This window comes from Buteo buteo, chromosome Z, assembly GCF_964188355.1.
Source record: "Buteo buteo chromosome Z, bButBut1.hap1.1, whole genome shotgun sequence".
NCBI lineage: Eukaryota > Metazoa > Chordata > Aves > Accipitriformes > Accipitridae > Buteo > Buteo buteo.
Window position 1 is genome coordinate 26,818,115 of NC_134204.1, and position 20,063 is coordinate 26,838,177.

Consider the following 20,063-nt stretch of genomic DNA (forward strand, 5'->3'; position numbering starts at 1 on the left):
ATTAACAGAAAAGAGTCCTGAAATCTCTGTTCTTAAGATCTTTTAGTGATCATAGTGATCCAGATGTGGATAGTGATCAGTCAGCACTGATTTCATTAGAAGAAATGAAAAGTGATTTCTTTAGGACTACTTACAATATATAGTATAGGCACACATAAACTTAGCAAGATATTACTCTAACATAAATACGCATGAAGGCAATAGAATATTTTAAAGCAGAATAATCAGCTATTCACTGCACAAAAAAAAATTTATGGTTATTTGCAAGGGTATGGCCCCCCAAAAAGATTAAAGGAGTCCTTTGGAATCTTTAGATCCAAACCTGATGTAAAAAGTCTGGTTTTGTCTACAAAACTCTACAAAAAGGTAACAGATGAATTGGCTAGAAGCTCAGACTCTTTACTAATCAAGTTAGAGATGCATTTAGAAGACAGCCATCACCAGACAGAGTGATTGCATTCAGTGTTTTGCCAAGGGAAGAGGAGGAAGATGATGAGCAAAAATAGGACAAATGCTGATACAATGAACAGTGATAATGCAAAATAAAGCTACCAGAAAGACTGAACTGTAAAAATAAAAACAGTGAAGAGAAACTTATAATTTGAACAGATATGATTTTCCAAAAATAAACTTAATTTTGCTGCTGAGGAAGAGATTCCCTGCAAATACTGTCTCTCTGTTTGAAGAAGCGTATTTTGAAATCTTTGTGTGTGTGTGTTTTTTTTCTGTTAATGGATTTAGTCCCTACTGACCCCATCCAAGCAGAAATAATTCCTATGTCCACCCCACTGTGAAAAAAGGATCTTTGACATCAGATGTGTTTTAAAGGCTTGAAAATAATTCCAGTAGGGTATTATTATATCATGAAAGCTCTCTAATAAATTTGGGACAGCTAGAGGGAATGGTTAAAGCAGCTGTCAGGTAGGTGCAAAGAGATTTTACTTTCCTAGGCAGACAGTGTGCCAGTGAAATGTGTCTCAGAGCTGCACAGTGTCTCCTCTGTCTCTACTTGGTACTACACCTACAGTTATAATTACCCCACAAAACATATTGCCCTGCATTGTTTTTAAATGAAACACCAGACTTGAGAAGAAATAAAGATTTCTTTGAAAAATATTAAACTTTTTTTTTTTTTGAGAGAGATGGAGAAAACTACACTAAGAAAGCACTGGCATTCTTGGGCTGACCTTTCTTTTAGTCTCAACTTTTCCAATTTTCGGAGCGTCTAAGTGCTTCAGAAATGTGTTTGCCTTTAATGCTTTTGCTCCCACAGTACACTTGCTGGAGAGGCAAGATGTATTACCTCTTTTTGGAGATGATCTACAAATGGTGACTCTGGTGCATGTTCTGCTTTGTAAAGAAACTCAGACTAAATATGAGCTAGCTCAGACCCTAGACTCAGTATGAGCATATTAGCATGAGATCCTGCCTGGGTTAACTCCCTTCCTTCTCCGGTTTTCCTTCCTACAGTTAATTGTCCTAACTACATTTAGTTCATTTTCCCTAACTACAGTGTCCACTGATGTTCTTCTACCTCTTCAATACAAACCTTCCTTTTGAACAGCTAACTTCAATATTACAGCTGATTTATGTTACATTAACATAACATTAATATCCATCCAAACCTACTCACACAAAGGCTGGAAGAAGGTAAGCGACTGAACCTAGATTTTCAGAGCTGAGAACTCCTGCATTTCTGCTCTCTCCTACAAAGCTATTTTGAGAAACAGTATGAACAATTCTCTTCCCTTCTGCTGCCTGTACAGGAGAGCCTCTAATGCTGTCTTGAGAAGAACAGGTGCAAGCCAACACAACAGACCTCATGGGAAAAAAAAATAATCTTCTTCACATCAGGAGGAGATAGACTAGCCTTGTAGTCCCTTTAGAAGAGGAATCCCACCAGTCTGAGACACACAGAGATGGCTGGGTGACTAGTTAGCACACTGCAATATGCAGCATACATTAATCAGGGTCCCCCATAATCATTTTTTTAATGCAGTCATAAAGAAAACCCACTTACCCACCACCCACCCAGATGGCAAGAAGTTAATCTCAGTATTCCTGCTTATGCTGGAAGGATTAGCTAGATCACAGATTCTCTTACTTCATATGCTTCTTGGATACACTGTTGAAAATAAAAGAATACCCAACCAACTGCCACTGGTTTCTCATCAACAAATTTTTGTCAGAAGCAAATGTATAGTTTTCAATTTGAGGAAGTAGAAGTGGCTGTGATTTACGAAGCAATCATGGTTACTATATTGGATATGTAATTTATACATACCCTATCAAAGCCTGCATTAAGAAGGGGAAGAACAGAAGTCTCTTCTTGGTCAGCAGATCTACAAAACAAAATCATAGAATCATAGAATCGTTTAGGCTGGAAAAGACCCTTAAGATCATCAAGTCCAACCATTAACCTAACACTGCCAAGTCTACTGCTAAACCATGTCCCTAAGCGCCACATCTACACATCTTTTAAATACCTCCAGGGAGGGTGACACAACCACTTCCCTGGGTAGTCTGTTCCAATGCTTGATAACCCTTTCGGTGAAGAAATTTTTCCTAATAGCCAATCTGAACCTCCTCTGCCGCAACTTGAGGCCGTTTCCTCTCATCCTATCGCTTGTTACTTGGGAGAAGAGACCAACTCCCACCTCACTGCAATCTCCTTTCAGGCAGCTGTAGAGAGCGATAAGGTCTCCCCTCAGCCTTCTTTTCTCCAGGCTAAATGACCCCAGTTCCCTCAGCCGCTCCTCATAAGACTTGTGCTCCAGGCCCCTCACCAACTTGGTTGCCCTTCTCTGGACACACTCCAGCACCTCCATGTCTTTGCTGTAGTGAGGGGCCCAAAACTGAACACAGCACTCGAGGTGTGGCCCCACCAGTGTCCAGTACAAGGGGACGATCACCTCCCTGCTCCTGCTGGCCACACTATTTCTGATACAGGCCAGGATGCCGTTGGCCTTCTTGGCCACCTGGGCACACTGCTGGTTCACATTCAGCTGGCTGTTGACCAGCACCCGCAAGTCTTTTTCTGCCGGGCAGCTTTCAAGCCACTCTTCCCCAAGCCTGTAGCGCTGCACGGGGTTGTTGTGACCCAAGTGCAGGACCCGGCACTTGGCCTTGTTGAACCTCATACAACTGGCCTCAGCCCATTCATCCAGCCTGTCCAGATCCCTCTGTAGAGCCTTCCTACCCTCGAGCAGATCAACCCTCCCTTCCAACTTGATGTCATCTGCAAACTCACTGAGGGTACACTCAATACCCTTGTCCAGATCACTGATAAAGATATTAAACAAAATTTGTGTGTTGTATGGTCACACAACATTTAAGAATTAGATGGTACCAATTTGACATAGTTACCTAAACATAATGAATGCAGTGAGAACACTCTTGCATAAAATATATACATAAAATTATACTAGTACAGAAGTTGATACTATAGTTTTCTTTTATAGCTATTTGCAGCTGTTACTGCATGTCATAGTTATTCCTATAGCAAACCTGACAGATACTCTACAGAAGTCCTGTGTGTCTTCACAGACACACAAGGGCATTCCAAAATGAAAGCATGAAGAGTATAAAAGACATCCTGTGGAATTCTATGAGAAAGAATCTAAAAAGTTGTTATTAAGTAAAAGGTGAAGCATGTTGTAAAGTCTTGCTCAGCAGCAAACAGCCTATTTTCTAATCTTGGCAGGAATAGTTCTTCTCCTGCTGATTTATTTCCTAATATTTTAATTCAGCTAGGAAATTAATAAAATTGGAGTGGATTCACTAGTGTGCAGGAGTTTTAACAAAGACAAGAAAGGTCTCTTTTGAAGGTATTTGATAAAAATGTATTTAAGCCAATAAGAATTTTACCTCAATACATGTGGTATGAATTACTGAATAAGGATTTCAGGGCAACATTCTGGTGAGTTTAGTACCAACAGGATTGAAGTTCACTCCATTACCCAGTTCCCTAATAAAGACAGTGTGTTATTTGATCTAGTTATTTCACTTAGAAAGTAATAGACAGCTTTCTATTTTTTTCTTTTAGAAACCAACACATAGCTTTCTATTTTTTTTTAGTATACAAGCCATTACATTATGATCCTCTGAAGGTGATAGGGATAGTACTAGCCTACATAAATGGAAAGTTATCAAATACTTAAACAGGCCACATAACACATGACAACCCCTTTCAGATAAAGTAATATTAAACTTACTCTGTAAGGTTTGCTAGTAAGAAACTTTCTGGTTTTAGATAACTATTATACATAACATTCTTATAAAATAAAATAAAAATGTTTCACAAAACAGTAATACTTACGCTCGTGGAACCACAGCAAGTATTACAGTGTGCTCTGATGATTTTGTGGCACGAATAGACCTGAGGAAACAAAATTTCTCAGTTACACCACATGCTTTCTCAATGTTACTCTGAGTATCTTCAGAGAAAATATAAATGAAAACAAGGACTGAAAGACACCATTGAGGCTAGGAAATAGGATATCACACTGCCAAAACCTACCTATCCCCACTTAGAAAATCCATTTCCATTTTGCTACCAGATTCCTCAGATTTTGCTCAACACAGTGAAGAAGCAAGAGCTCCAAAAACACAGGGCATGAACAGCAGCTCTTCAAATCCACTCTTATAACCTAGCAAAAGTTTGCCCTGTTAGCTTATTTGGAGCAGATTGCCCCAAATGCATGGATTGAGAAAGGTCAGTCTATACAATGCATTTTCAATACCCATTTGCTAATTTAAACAAGAATCTCCACTACCTTCTCCCATATTTACCATTGTCCTACTAGATATTGTAAAATTTTCTTTAGAGGGTGGGAAGTGCTTTTGGGGCACGCAATTAAGAGCAAAGGGTATAGCAAATGTATATGATCAACTATAATTTATGAAATGCTGAATAAACAAAATTTTACCACTTTACATATTATTAAGAAACTGAAAAAAACATGACCAACTATCAAAAGAACACTCTGTTCACCTTTTACTAGCTAAAGGTAACTTTTTTCAATCATGTCACACTGTCCTGAATAAACAGTCTTTATTTATTTATTTGTTCAGCCTTTTAGAAGAACTTCCATCAGCACAAGTATTTAGGCTTTAAAATGCTCATTGTCATAAATGTGGCAAATTCCAGCTCATGATGGACTGAGAAGCACAGCATGGTGTATGGTACAAAATGTATGCTTCAGCTGAAACACTGTATTTTAGCAAAAAGTCCCAATACTAAGTGCTTGCAACCTTAAAGATGCTAAGACAGCACCAGAAGAGTGACGTGAACTTCTGTGAAGAGCTGTCAGTGCCTGACCCAGTGGACAAGCACACACATTCCTTTGAAGCCCTGCAACTTCAGACTTGGCTGCAGCAGTAACCCAGGAAAGAAGCAGGCACAGACAGCAGGGAAGAGTTTCACAACAGCTCTGGCTTATGCTCTGGTAGAAGCCCATGACCTAAAGATACAATTCTATGATTCAGCTTCACCAAAAGTGTATTATTCATATTGTTCTCCCTTTGCAGATGTAGGCAAACCTCCTGGCCTCAATACCCAAACTTCCATTTTACTATAGTTTTGGTGGTTCATTTTTTGGTTGCTTGTTAGATTTTTTTTTTTTTTTTTTTTTTTTAAAATTAGGAGGTTTGCTTTTGTACAATATATTCTGAAGTTCAAAAGAAGCATAAGGTTCTTAGGTTACCTGCAGATATCTTCCGCATCAAAATATCTGGAGTTCCTGTGATCTATAACAATTATTTCCTGGTGCTTATCAAGGAAACATTCAAGTGCTGACTCTGGAGTGCGGGCAATATTGCACCTGTACCCAGCTCTGTCACAAGCCCACCAGAAACCATCACTTTGGTTGTCTTCTTTTGCAAAGATCAGCAAAACCTGCAAAGCATGCAAAACAGTGGCATCACATTAAACATATAAAATAGTTCTCTGCATGGTGCAAATTGTAACAAAGACTTCTGCTGTATGAAAGATTGAGTCTACTTCGAAAGTGGGAAGATTGAACTACAGACTGTAAAACCGCTGATGCAGTAGCACAACTTTCTTAATAGATTGAGTGATTATCAATAGATAACCAATAGTTAACTGTGTATGACTGATATTTAGGACAAAACCAGCTGCCAGATGATGAGTCTCTTCTAACTCATTTTCAAACTGAATCAGCAGCCACCCAGAGCTGGTGGGTAGGTGTTCAAATATCACTGCCACTCTCATCAGGCCACCCCAGCTACACACACTTTTAATTGTAATGAACTGTCTGAAATGCAGCTGCCTCAGTTATTGCTCTTCAGGGACAAACAATTAACATAACACAGTTTTATTCATTATTTCTCCTTCGGCATAAAACAAAATTGAGTTAACCCATAGTCTTTCAAAACTGAAAAGAACAACAGTCAAGGAGGTATGGACAGGGCTGGGTAGAGGAAAAAAACCTGATTCAAACATCACAGTTTTTACCCAATAAATTGTCCCTAATTATGTAAATATATGAGGTAGTTTTGACAATTTCAACTGAACACTTAAGGAACCGCTCACACAAGATCAGGTAGGATGTGTGCTGAGGCGCTGTTCTGAAAATCAAATTGATGCTGTAGGAAGTCTGTTTGCTAACTGACACACAGAATACAGGCTGAAAAGAGCTGTATTTTTGTGCTTCTTGTGTAAAAGAAAGAGTGCTTTTAGGAGAGAGCAAATTTTTCATCCTTGCCCTATAATACATTATTATTATCAGCATACAAATTACACAGCTAGGAACACAAGTCATGTAGAAAATCCCCTTCACAATTTGGACATATTTACCATAGCAACTGATCACTAACTATGCCACCCTTTGTGACAGATGAAGAAAAAGGTTAATTTAGTGCAACTATGCTGTGAAAAAGGAAGGCCTCAGAAAGTCAAAAGTTTATCCACAGCTATTCAAATTGCATAGAAAGGCAGCAGCCAGAGAATGACCTATGTATAAAACAAAATCCTGTTCATTTCACAAATAAAAGTCATTTTCTGACTTCACTGAAACAACCTGTCTGAGCAAAATATGCAAAGTTTTGCCCCAAATGCCCATTAAAAAAAGGTCAATGACCTTTTTATCTGTGCTCCTCTATGCAGCTGTGCTGTCACCATGTGAAATTCAACACCATCAGTCTGGAAGCTAGAAAAGATGACCATAAATTTTCTCTTACATTGAGCTGTCTGGATTGTAGAATTCTAAACAATGAACAAATCAATTAATGTGACTGTGGCAGGATAACTAGCTGAAGTTTCATTAAACAGCGGAAGAAAACTATATGCTCAGAAGTTCCATAAATATTAAGAAATAACTTAAGTTTCAATTTATTAGAGTATTTTTAATTGCAGTTAACAATAAGCAGATTTGGGTTACTGACACTTAACATCCAAGGTAACTGTTGTCACTCTACCTAATCCCTGATTTTTTTCCAGCCATAGAAGTGTTGGAAAGCTTTGACATGGATGAGCTGCAGATTTTGTCTGTGGATACTCAGGTAAAGTCACTACTCTGATACAATCTTCTGTTTGGTTCCAGCTGCTATTAGTTTTATTTCATTCCTAGTTTGATCGGTACAATATGGTTCAGAAAACTGGTTTTTTGTGGCACATTTTTGATATCTTTTTGCAAGATTCCCAGTTTGGAAATAAAGGATTGCAAAATGCAATCATTTACCAGCTGTAAAATAATGGAGCTTAATTAAACCACCCCATCTCCCACTGGTAGCTAATTACCAGTGTATGAATCCTTCTGAGAATATTAACTTTAAAAGTTTTTTTTTAAAGTATTACTACCATGCTTTTTCATTAACATTTGTATGAAACTTACTATAAACCATCAAAACATAATGTATCTAGAAGTATATCTTAAGATACGCTCTCAAAGTCAAGATAAAAATATAACAATCCATATAAACAACACCGTCAAGGAAAAGCTTGAATTCAACCTGTGTTTCCTGGCAAAACCCCCATGTAGCTGTTTTGTTGGTGTATAATTTGTCAGTGTTACTGTAAAAAAGATAATTTTACTGACTGCTGCCCTGGTTTAGGAGTACGGTGGACTTCTCCTGTGGAGACCTTTACATTTTTTAGTGATGTATTGGAATTTTTACCATCTTTCTAAGTATTTGCTTTGCACAACTATTGCATGTCTTGTTCCCAGTTTGTCATACAAATACAGAAAACGGACAGAGATTTGCTTTAGAGAGCTCAAAATAAAACAAGAGACACCAGCTGAGTACAGACACATAGGGTACCACAATGAAACTGAGAAAATTGCAAACAGCAACTTCAGAAGTAAAAATACAGTTACTTAATTATTTTTATGTTATTGTATCCCTGCAAAAGAGTTTTAAGGTGGAAACACATAGTGGCTCTGAATGAAGTTGGAAAGGAGCTCTTGTTACACCACAAATTGGTATGGGGGAACAGTAAAATGCTGTGCATCATCATGCTTTGTTTGCCACTCAACAGAGTAGATCACCATCATCAGAACAGAAATGGAGTTTGATGTCAATACTGTGAAAGAGATGATGGCCAATGAATGTCCTAAGAGGTTAGAAAATGTAATATTTGAACGGGAGACACATCCAAAGTTTTATCAGCCCTGGTAAACACTCCTGTAGAAGGATGAGACAGCTTTTTAATGTGCACTACACATTTATAAAAAACACCTTTCTCCTGTGTCTTCTGGAGAAAGCACATTTATCATGGTCAATTCTAAGGTCTCAGAACCAAACCATGCCTATTTGCAAGCCTTGGTACAAAATTGGGGCAGATGTGCAAGCTGCATATGTGGAGGGTGTCTGGAGGGTTGGAGCTGGTAAGTTTGCTTGGGACTCTTCCCCTTGCCCCTTAATACCAGCAGCACCTGGGTCATGATCTAGTAGAAAACAAACCAGATTTGTCTTCCAACACAGACAGTCACAAAGTCCAGTGAGGAATCTATTAAATGGCTTATGGCAGGTCACAGTCACAAGTAAGGTTACCTCTCAGACAAAAAATATGGGCCATTTTGAGGTTGGCACGGGTGTCCCATGACAGCATAAAACACACACCAAAATAAAATGAACATCACTAAGAAAAGCCCCAGTGGCAATTGTTTTAACAAACTGAATTGACTTATCAGACAATTGTGAACATGATTAAGCAGCCACAAATAGACATTTAAAATGTGATATTCAGTAGCTGTTTGCACCACACAGAGAAACACGTAACTCCATTGTCGAGGTGGAATAAAAGATTAACACAAGTTTTTTAAATGCGTGGATGTGTGCAATACTTGCCAAATTAGCTGAGGTAATGTGGCTTGTTCCACAAACAAAGGAGGTGGGTTTACATAAAGTGTTTTCCCTTTACTGTAAATAAGTTAGTGTATGGCAATGTCTTAATGGAAAACTCTTCAGTTAATAGTTTTACTTAAGGTCTGCTTTCTGCTTTACTTAAGGTCTTCTGTTGTAGCGCTACAGATTCTCACTTGTGTAATGTAGGGACAAAATAACAGTCACACCTGACAAGATACCAAGAATGTTAAACACTTTAAAAAAACAATAAAAAAACCCACTTTCCCCTCTTATATGAAAAATCTTCACTTATAACAGCTAACACTGGTACTATGATATTTTGGCAAATCCAATTTCTACAAAGTAAAATCCTGACATAAGCACTGACAGTACTTTTATTTGTTAAGTATTTGCTTGACCACCTTTCTGAAGATGATCATGGTCTAAACAACATTTTTCTGTGAAGAGTTCCACAATTTTATGTTGAAATTCCTTGCAAAACTGAAGACCGGTCTACTGCTGAAGCCACTGTTCCACAGTCTTATTATGATATAAACAAATAGTTTCATCAGATCAAGTCATCATGAAGACTGAAAGCTTAATACAGAAATAAAAATGTAAAGCTTTATGATGCATATACACATGATTTATTTTCCTTGAGAACAGCATTTCTTCCATATGTAGGTTTTCCCTCTCATACCCAGGTAGGGGCAAAAAAACCCCCAGGCAAAACAGAAAAGATGACTGGTGACTAAATATCTATGTATTTTACAGAGTTAAGTGACCCAAAAAGTTAATTCAAATGAATGCTGTATCACTACAGCAATGTTAAGACTATTTAATTTGCTATCATCTGAGAGCTCTAACACCCACCATAAGTTAAAAAAATAGCACTTGGCATCTGTTTACTGGCATAGGAACAAAATGTACAGAAACAGAAGCAAGTACGTGTGAGAGCTGTTGCTCGTTAGGCTGAAGTTCGACCTGTCTTGTTGGAAGTGGTGTGGTTTCTTGGACTGGTGACCTGTAAGAGCGCAGGTATCTGTCCTGTTGTGCAAAATTCAGCAAAACTTGGCAAGTGACTAAACTTTCTAATGGAGCTCTCTGCTTTGGTATATCAGAACTGAACAGTTTTTAACATCCAGAGGGGCAGCTCTTTCCCCTGCTAATGCACATACACACACACTCCTATTGACAGGACACGTAAAAGGAATGATTTGATGCTAATGGAAATCTAAGCACCTTGTTCACCAAGTTAATTTACTTGTAGATCTCTTCTCAAGCAATCAGATAAACCAAAACACCAATTACCCATCTCACAGTCCTTGCACAAGTAAAATGAAAACATTATACTTAACTATAGGGGTTGAACCTTAATTTATTCACCCATTAACACTGACTTGACTGTATCAAGAAACTGAAGGAGCATCTTACCTGAATTGGATCTTGTGTCAGTCTCATGGGCCCAATTTGTACTTCTGTAGTTGAAGCCTGCTAAAGAAGAGTAACACAGATATTTTTTTCCCGTCTGGTTCTTAACTAGATAGCATTTTACATGCAAGAATGAAAGATCAAACAGAACCATGAAAGACTCTCAAAGGCAGGCAGGCAGGCAGGCATATGACTAGCAGCCTTAATTTAGTTGCTTTGAAGTGTATCATTTATGAACATATTTTACAAACTCCTAATTTTGTTTTATTTGCCTGTAAGCTAAAAATTGTAGGGTTATAAATAAGGCAACAAGAAACACCACTTCCTCTCCCCCTTTTCCCCAGCAGAGTACCTTGGTTACATGGAAGGACTTGTGTTTTGCTTAAGACTACAGAAAGCTATTTTTTCTGGCCAAAAATTTCCTTATTTGTTTGAATGTAATACAGAACTTGTATTAAAGGTCTTGTGACATATATTCAATAATAATATTTTAATGGGTTTGGTTAGGAAAAAAGTGACTTTTTAGACAACAGAACTTGTTTGGATTGCAGATTTAAAATTGTTTTCCAGAACCCATAGCCTTTAGTTTTCAGGAAAAACACATTACTACCATGTGAGCCATGACATTTTCAGAAGACATGAGAGCACATCATAATTTAAAGCTACTGCAAGAAACCCAGCAGACGTTGGCTGTGGCTGCTTTGTTGCCCTATTTCCTAGGAGCTGGACTATCTTAATACTTTCTGTGTCTTGAAACATTTCAATACACTTTTGCACACTACTGATTTGTTTCACTTCAGACCATTAGCCACAGAAGGTTGTTAAGCAACTGAACTGTTGAATGAATACAAACTCATGTCCTCCCACAGATGCATGTACTTAAGGTAAAGCATCTTTGAACTCTTAAAATATTGTTCCCCTCATGTGTATGGAGGATTATTTGCAAGTTAGCATCTCCAAAAGGGCAGATTCTCTGCTTTCCTGCTACCAGTTATCCCAGGTGCCTAGCGTAGGCAAGTTAAAGCAATCGCCCTGCAAGACTCGTAATTTGAACAAAACCCTAATGTAGGCAGATTCCCAGGACTGTTCCCCGACACACCTCCAGAAATCCTGGTGCCCTACTTCTGCAGCATTTTGCTCTGCAGTGCTCATTAGTTTGAGCCTTTTGTCCAGTTATTACCTTATTCTTAAATTTAGTATTTTTCAAAGAAATGTGTATAAACATTCAAAATGGATTAAGTTACCGATATTCAGCTTTTTTCCTTAGAGAATACAATACTGTGTTAAGTATTAACAGCCTTGCCTGCATGAGAGACGGTGGTATTATGTATAGCTACAACTGACATGTTGGACTTTCATGCACCACTGAGCATCGATTCTTCTCAGCCCAACAATGTACGTCAGAAGGTGGTAACAGGCAGTACTCCAAAAGATTAAACTACAAAGCCTGCCACTGTTTTCCAAAGCAAAAACTGCCCCCAATGTAAGTGCAGTTAACCTCTCCTTTTCTCACACAAAAGCCTCACTTCCCACTTGAGCTCCTGCCATAGCAGAATTTAACAATGCCAGTATCAGAATAGAAATGAAAGTTAGCACCCATCGTCAACCATGACTTATGAGTAAAGTTAGAGAAACAGTCCTCTGAAAGCTCCCAACCTCTCTTCCCCCTCACCAAAGAAGAAAACCAGCACATTCACACTACAGTAGTATTATATAGGAAAACCTTAAATATATTTTTTATCATTCTTCCCTTTGATTTAAAAAAAAAAAAGTTTTAAAGTAGTCTCATTAGATAAATCTGTAAGAAAACAAACACAGACTTGGGTCAGTATCAGTGCAAAAGCTTCTTTTTTTTTACAATGCACAGCTCCGACTGTCCCAGAATGTATTGATCAAGAGACTGGGATTCTTCACAAAAGACAGTTAGGACACAGATATTTATTTTATTATCCATTTATTAATGCTACTAGGGAACTGACATTGTAAATTAATGCCTTCCACTTTTCTACCACTTCAGAGGAGTGTTTTGTCCAAGGTGGAATAACTGTGTCTAAGACATAGATCGATGCAGGCAAGTCTATCACTCCCTTTACAGAGATTTCTTTATAGGGTAGCCACTTCTCTTAGCCTGGGTATTTTAAAACAGCAACAACAAATCCACACAACTGTGACCCCACTGCTTCTGTGTTAGCCTCAGGAATAGAAAAGACCTGAATAGAAGGACCTATAAATCAGGGTCTCTCCCTCTCCATCCCCCACCCCACCCCCCCCGTTCAGTTTCAGGGTGTTCCTGCCTTTGCTAATAGTAGGAAAGCTTCGTGAGGATTACAAAAAGCAAGAGCCCGGGTGTAGGTGAACTTGTCCCCATCCTGCTCTATGCGGACACGACAGGGTCAGAACCATACAGGATTGCAGAAAAGGTGCTGCTATATCTGAAACATTGCCATGTATAACCTTTAAGTCCCTAAGGTGCTCAACTTCATTACTCATACAAATGCACAAAAACAGAAGGGACCCTCAAATTAAGTCTGATAATGAACCTGAGCATAGGAATGATTAATAAACAATCTCATCAGATACACCAAAAAGTATGTCTGAAATGCTCCTTTCTGGACTTGGAGTTCTGAGTTTTGTTTTACAAGCTGAATCAGTCCCTTGGATTCATATGCCCAAATTCCTCTGGGTACAAGTGACTGTCTCACTTTTCCCTTTCAAAACACAGCTCGAGGAGGCAGCAAGAGTGCCTGATCTTCACAGATGTCTGACAGATCTCTCCTTGGCCTGAAGGAACTAATTCAACATCTTCCTAACTCCCAGAAGAATCTGACGATGTGGACATTGCCTATTAGTGATACCACAACCAATACCTCTGTTCATTTCCTGGCTTAAGTGAGTATCTTGATAGGATAAGAGAAAATGGCCTCAAGTTGCAGCAGGGAAGGATTAGGTTGGATATTAGAAAAAAATTCTTTACTGAAACGGTTGTCAGGCATTGGAACAGGCTGCCCAGGGAAGTGGTGCAGTCACTGTCCCCAGAGGTGTTCAAAAAACGCGTAGATGTGGCACCTCAGGACATGGTTTAGTGGGCATGGTGGTGTTGGGTTGATGGTTGGACTCAATGATCTTAAAGGTCTTTCCCAACTTAAACGATTCTATGATCTGATTGCTGATGATTTTCAATTTAAATAAATCTCTCATTACTTGATTGAGCGTTCAGGAAGGACTGCTAATAGATCTGAAAACCTAAATCAATTAACATATTAGCTTATGACAAACTTTTCTGGACATGTGGAGACAAGCCTGGTTCCAAAGAGGTCAGTGAGAAAATCCCTGATTTTAGTGAGCAGAGGAACAGACACAGGGTTGGAAGCAAAGGAATCATAAATAAACTAACCATCTGGGAATAGCAAAAGCTTAAAAACAGTGAAGAAATGTTTTAACATTTTAAACATTTGAGTATTATTTCCAGTATCATCCTAACCTCCTAGGCAATCTCCACAGGAATCAGACAGTAATTGAAGAATTAAAGACAGTCAGTGGTACTTTCTTAAATTGTATGTTTTTATGTAAATCAGTGATCATAAATTACCTCACTATCATAGCAGTACCATTAAGCAAAATGTACTTAACACTTCATTAAAGTTCCACCCTTTTAAATCACCAATACAAAAATCTTTACCCCCCCCATATGCCTGCAGACTTACAGCCCCTGCAATGTGTGTACCATCAATAATTAGTAACACAATGGCTGTAAAAATAATGACTAATTAGTACAGCAAAATCTTCTTTAATAATTTTTCATTGCTCCAGAGCAACAGCAGCAACTAGAGCCAACTAAGCAGTGAAGCAAAGGCGTTGGTGAGTTCAGCCTCCTAGAAAGGCTCAGGATAGATGTGCCAGTTGAGAACCATTGCACAGACGCCAAGGTCCCTAAGGACACCTTTTTGCTCTAAAGGCTCCTTCTCCCTACCTGCTATATCTTTTTTCCACTTTAGTCACTCCCACACTCATGCTTCCCTTCCCTCACCTTTGTAATAAGTTTTCAGACCTCTGTCCCTTTTATTTTGTAAGTGGGTAGCAGGACTGTCTTTTTGACCCAGCTCTCACTGCACCTCTGTGTTCCCCTGGCTCCATCTCCCCATCTTTGCTAGGGTTCATTTTCATTTCTTTCCAGTGCAGCTTTCCCCATCTACAGCGCTGGTGAGGGTTAATACCTCAGCCCATCATTTGCCTAGTACCATTTCCATATTCAATTATACCACTATTTTCAACCTCAAATCCCTTCCCTTTTTTTCCTGGCCAAACTGCGGTCCTGAAAAGGATTACCATGTGTGACCTCAACACTGGTCTTAGCCCTGCTTAAACTCCCTTATGAGACGCAAGGCCCACAGCTGTTCTCCAACATCCCTGTCCTGGAGTTGTCCTGCTCCTCTTTATGCTACAACACGCCTGACCAGGGTGTCCAGCTCCTCTTCCACTGTTCAGCAACATTTTGTCCCTTTCTTCTTCCCCTTCTTTTCTTTGTTTTGTCTTTCTTAGCAGAACTCTATCCCAGTCTTTCTCCTTCTCTTTTACTTTTTTAACAGTTCTGATCCATTCAACTCCCATCCACGGGCATTTTTCTACAGTTTAACACTCGGCTGCTCTTTCTCTGTTTGGAGTCTCCCCATGCTTCTTTGCCAGCTTCAACCATTACAGGGAATATCACTTGACCTGTCTAGCAATTTGTGTGCATTAAAGAAGGGACAAATTTACAGGAGAAAAATGAAGAGCTCTTTTCACAAAGATGCCACCTCTGACTCAAGAAGCCCCTAAATGACAAGCTGGCAAAGGCTGGGAGGATAAATGGGATAGATCACTACACATTGCTCCTGCTGGAGGCTTGGTCCTCAGCTAGATGGCTTTTGGCCTGACCTTCATGGCTTTTCCAGACACCATCCTTCCTCGATTCATTCATTTGAGCGGCTGCCTCTGTTCATCCTCTCCATCCACCAGTACAGCTACTCTCCCAACTCCCTTTCAGGGAGCACCGCTCTCTGCCACCTCTGCTGTCAAGTTCTGTTTTGTTTTTTTTTTATTCTCCCCTTGCTGTGCCTTCCAGTTGACCTGTGCTGCTGCTGTCCCAGCTGCTCATGCCCTGCATTTCCCTGGCTCCCAGTAGAGGGCTGCCAACTCGCTCTGCTCTACAAGCTGCTCCCCTCACGCCAGCCAGCTGCCACCTTCCCAGGGAGCCCAGGGGAGCCTGAAAGAGTTGGATAGCTCAACTCTAAGGTTAATGTAAGGTCATGCTGTTTTATTAACTGAAAATAATGGCCGAACACACATACCATTTAGAAGAAATAAGGCTTCGTCGTTGTTGACTTAGCCACTGCAAACTCTGCAAGCATTCATAAAAGAAGCCTGACCCATCAGATACATACGAACTGTTAAAAAAAGATGGATATGTATTTTGAAGAGCTAGCCTATTCATGACATGTGTGACATAAGCTTTGTATAAATCACAAATATTTTCAAAATCAGCAGCTGGGGTGTTTGGAACCAAGAAACCAGGACCAATGCAGACCCTCAATGCATCAATAACCTTTACACAGGCTTCCACTTGTGGTAACAACATGGAAATAACCATCTACTGCGAAGACCACAAAAGTAACCAGGCTTCAGTTGCAGCCTGAGATGAGTCTCATGCCTTTCCTTCCTTAACTATTTTGAACTCACATTTGCTTTGCACTCCAGTCAAATAGAAGTCTCTAAATGTCTCTCTTTAGAGTCAAAGCTCAGCAGTACTCCACAGTCCTCTTCCATGCCCCCACCAGCTGCCTTTCATACCACTGACACTTTATTGTTCAAAATCTAGTCTGACTCTGGCTTTCAGAAATTTCCTCCACCCTAAGACCTTGTCTACTTCTCTCTTCACCCCTTCAGAAGGTCCTCCATAGAACATCCTCTAACTTTGGCAAAGATCTTGTGTTGTTTTCCCCTCCACATGTATCATTGACTTAGAAATACCAACCTTTCCTATTCCATTTACCTGGAATAGGAAACCCAGATTTCCTTCTGTTCTTTTCTTCTTTTTCTTGATCACAAGAAACAAATTATTTGCTGCAGAAACACAGCTGCACTAAGGACTTACATCTATACCTCTATACTCCAGACCTCTTTCCACTTTCAGCAACAGAAATCTCAGCTTTTCTCTATGCATGTGTCTAGCTGTCATTTCAGGTAAACCTCCCTTCCAGATCAGTGTTTGGCCCATCAACCTCTATCTGCAACCTTCTCTCAGTCTCTGTGAGTACTGCCACCAAGCTACTTCTGCTCACACCCACAATCTGTAAGTCATCATCCACTTAAGCTTCTCTTAAGTCCTCCAACCCTGGCTCTTTCTAAATCTTGCTTCTTCTATGTTATCTATAAAATGTGACCTTTCCTTCACAACCACCTGCAGTTTTTTCATCCAGCTCTCTTATCTTGCCTGCAAATTATTACAGCATCCTTCTCTTTAGCTGTGATGTGGGAAAACTTGCCAAGTTTACATTCAACTTGCAGAAGGATGAAGAAGGCACAGATAAAATCTTCTCTGCAGATGAAAGCAAAAGAGAAAACAAAATAAAAGGGCTGTAAACAAACCTGCCTTCTCTCTTCTCAACCTATTTCTTACCCCTATGTGAATTATCTCCACTCCCTTTGTCTGGGATGTCAGGCTGTGCAGCTGAGATTTCAGGTTTCCAAGTTTTCAAGATCCCTGCATTTTTGCAATGCTGACAAACAACAACAAAAAGTAATCCCAAAAGCCATGCCCTCAAGTGTTTAGATGGTTTGTAGATATGATGGTGTCACTCTTACAATACTCTTATTCCTCTCATCTGTGTCCCTGTTAATACTCCATTAACAGCTACAGGCTGCTCTAAGGCAGCCCTTCCACAGTGGTGTCCTGGTCTTTTAAACAATAGTCATGGATCTGGTTTTTGTGCTTTGTTGAAAAGCAAACACACCCAGGGCCAGCATATTCAAAAAAAGCTAGTACTTTTTATTATTTTATAGGTTTATTGTTTCAAATAGTATCTGCTTATTTGGATTCTTGACTAAGAATTATTATCTCACTTTAACATTGCCTTGGGCAGAAAAAAACCATAATGAAATTTCTATCTTAAATAAAAGCAAAAAAAGGAACAAAACCAACATCCACACATACTTTGCATAAAGCATTAGATTACAAATTTTTTTTTAAGATAGTATGGGAAGTACAACCAAATTTTTTCAGATTATTGATATACTAAATGTACAGCCCTAAATTTTTATAAACCTCGCAAACAAGTGGTATTTTCCCACATTTTTAGGAATCAGTCCAGCTCTTATTACTGTAGAAAATACAATTAGAGCCAAGCTCTCCTTAAAGGAATTTGGAATGTTTTGAAAACAATCTTCTCTCCATAGTTGTACAACTCCAGATTGAAGCAAGTGTGATCTGACTGTTTGGAATTTAGGTCTTTTTGTTTTGCAAAACTTTCAGTTTAACTTCAGAATGCTTTCTGTTTTTAAGAAAGTGTTATTTAAGATGTGGCACTTCGAATAAGTTAATGCTATAAAAAACCCCAAGTCAAAACCATTTTTAAAGCATACTCCATAAGAAGAGTTTTAAAGAGTTTCACTATGAAACTCTAAGATAAGCATAGTTTTTTTCCTTAATATATTAATTTAGCACTCATTTAGGAGGTCTGCAATATATTTGCATCTTAGTTTTAACTCATGCAGTGTAGGATTTCCCCAATCTAATGATTTAATCACTTAAAGCATATCTATATGTCAGGAAAATTTTATTGTGTAGTTTTGAGTGTGTTCTTCCCACATGTATAAGCAAAATTCATGATCATAATGGGTTCTCCTCTTCCAGATACTATATGCGATTTTGTTGACAAGCAATAAACTTCAAAATTCCCTTGGGGGGAAAAAAAAGTCTTCTACTTATGCAGCTATCATACATACAACTACTCAACTGGGCCAAATCCTCAGCTCAGGACCACACACCCTCAGGCACGTAGCATGAAAACACTACACACAGAGGCAATAAACTGGACCCAAATTCACAAAGACACGTAGGTTTGGCAGGCTCTGCTGTACTTTCATGCACCTAGCTCAAGGGTAGAGTTCACAGACCTGCAACTGGTTCTTCTGCTTCCCAAAAGCAAGCAGACTTGGGATGAGATGCCTCCAGTTAAAGCTATGTCACTGCATACAGGGGAATTGAAAATTTGTTAGAGAAAGGGAGAAAGTCAAGGGGAAGAAAAGCCTTCCCTTCCATGACAATGCTCACCTCTGGGTGATGAAGTCAGGCTCCTGTTGCATACCCTCTCCCTCACCCATGACCCTTGCACTCCTTTTTGCAGTAACCTGTGCCTGAAAAGGAGCTTTAAGCACTAACTTCCTTTCCCACCCCCGCCTTCCCCATCAACCTTGCTTTCAGCTGCTGGGGGAGCACTCACCTGGGAGAGAAGCATTTGAAACCAAGCTTGGCTGGGCATGGACTATCATATACCAGATGCACCAGCCCAGCGTTGTCCCTGCATTTCCCATGTGCTCTGAGAATACCAGCCTGACTGGGTCCTTCAGGGGACCTGCCATAGAAGTGTCTCTGGCTGTGAACTCCACATATTCTTCAGTGTGACGTGTGTGCCAAGACCACATGTTGTAGTAAAGCTAACACTGGCAGCAGTTCTGGAGATCAGCAGAAGTCCTCATAAGCACTTCAGAATCTAATGACCAAATGGCTAAAGTCGAATTTCTGTGAATTACACAGTTAGTAATATATTGGATGTTTAGTTTTTGAGTTTGGTTCTCAGAGTCTGCTCCTACAACTGCTTCTGCGCAAAGCTGCAAAGATCTGTCTGATCAGAGTCAGCTTCAGGAACTGATGTTAAGATTTCAATCTCTCTTCCTTCATCCTCATTCCACTCTACATGGTTTCTTGGCTTGCATTTCAAATTAGAAATTAGAAAAGTAAGTATTTGAAAACACAGATTTATTTTTTTCTCTATTTCTCACTCTTTTCCCCCCTGCAACATAATTCTCTATTTTTAAGCAATTACAGACAGTAGTGATAGCATAATCTTGCTGTTTCAATCTAAAATCAGTGGTAAGGGAAGAAAAACAAACCAATGGGATGCAGGTAAAACTCTGAAAGTCATGGGGAACAGAGTGGGGAACAAAGGGCAGCTAGCACAAACAGGTCACAAAAATTGGATCATCCTTAAGAGAAAAAGAATTGAGAAAGACAAAATGTACACATCTCAAGTGGCTAGTAATTTCAGGCAACCTCTTAAACAAGCAAGCTG

The 20,063-nt window shown here is 39.4% G+C and overlaps 1 protein-coding gene across 9 annotated transcripts in view; it reads right to left on the reverse strand.

The window, feature by feature from the left end:
- PDE8B (phosphodiesterase 8B) overlaps positions 1-20,063 on the reverse strand; it is a 78,289-nt gene that overhangs the window by 32,123 nt on the left and 26,103 nt on the right. For 6 of the 9 annotated variants that reach the window (XM_075021166.1, XM_075021165.1, XM_075021163.1 and 3 more), the window contains exons 2-5: positions 10,741-10,800; positions 5,706-5,896; positions 4,319-4,378; positions 2,285-2,342 (exon numbers count right to left, since the gene is read on the reverse strand). In XM_075021166.1, coding sequence (XP_074877267.1) covers positions 2,285-2,342; positions 4,319-4,378; positions 5,706-5,896; positions 10,741-10,800 — 369 coding nt within the window. The remainder of the gene's footprint in view (positions 1-2,284; positions 2,343-4,318; positions 4,379-5,705; positions 5,897-10,740; positions 10,801-20,063) is intronic. The other 3 variants (XM_075021162.1, XM_075021169.1, XM_075021164.1) reach the window with 2 other exon arrangements.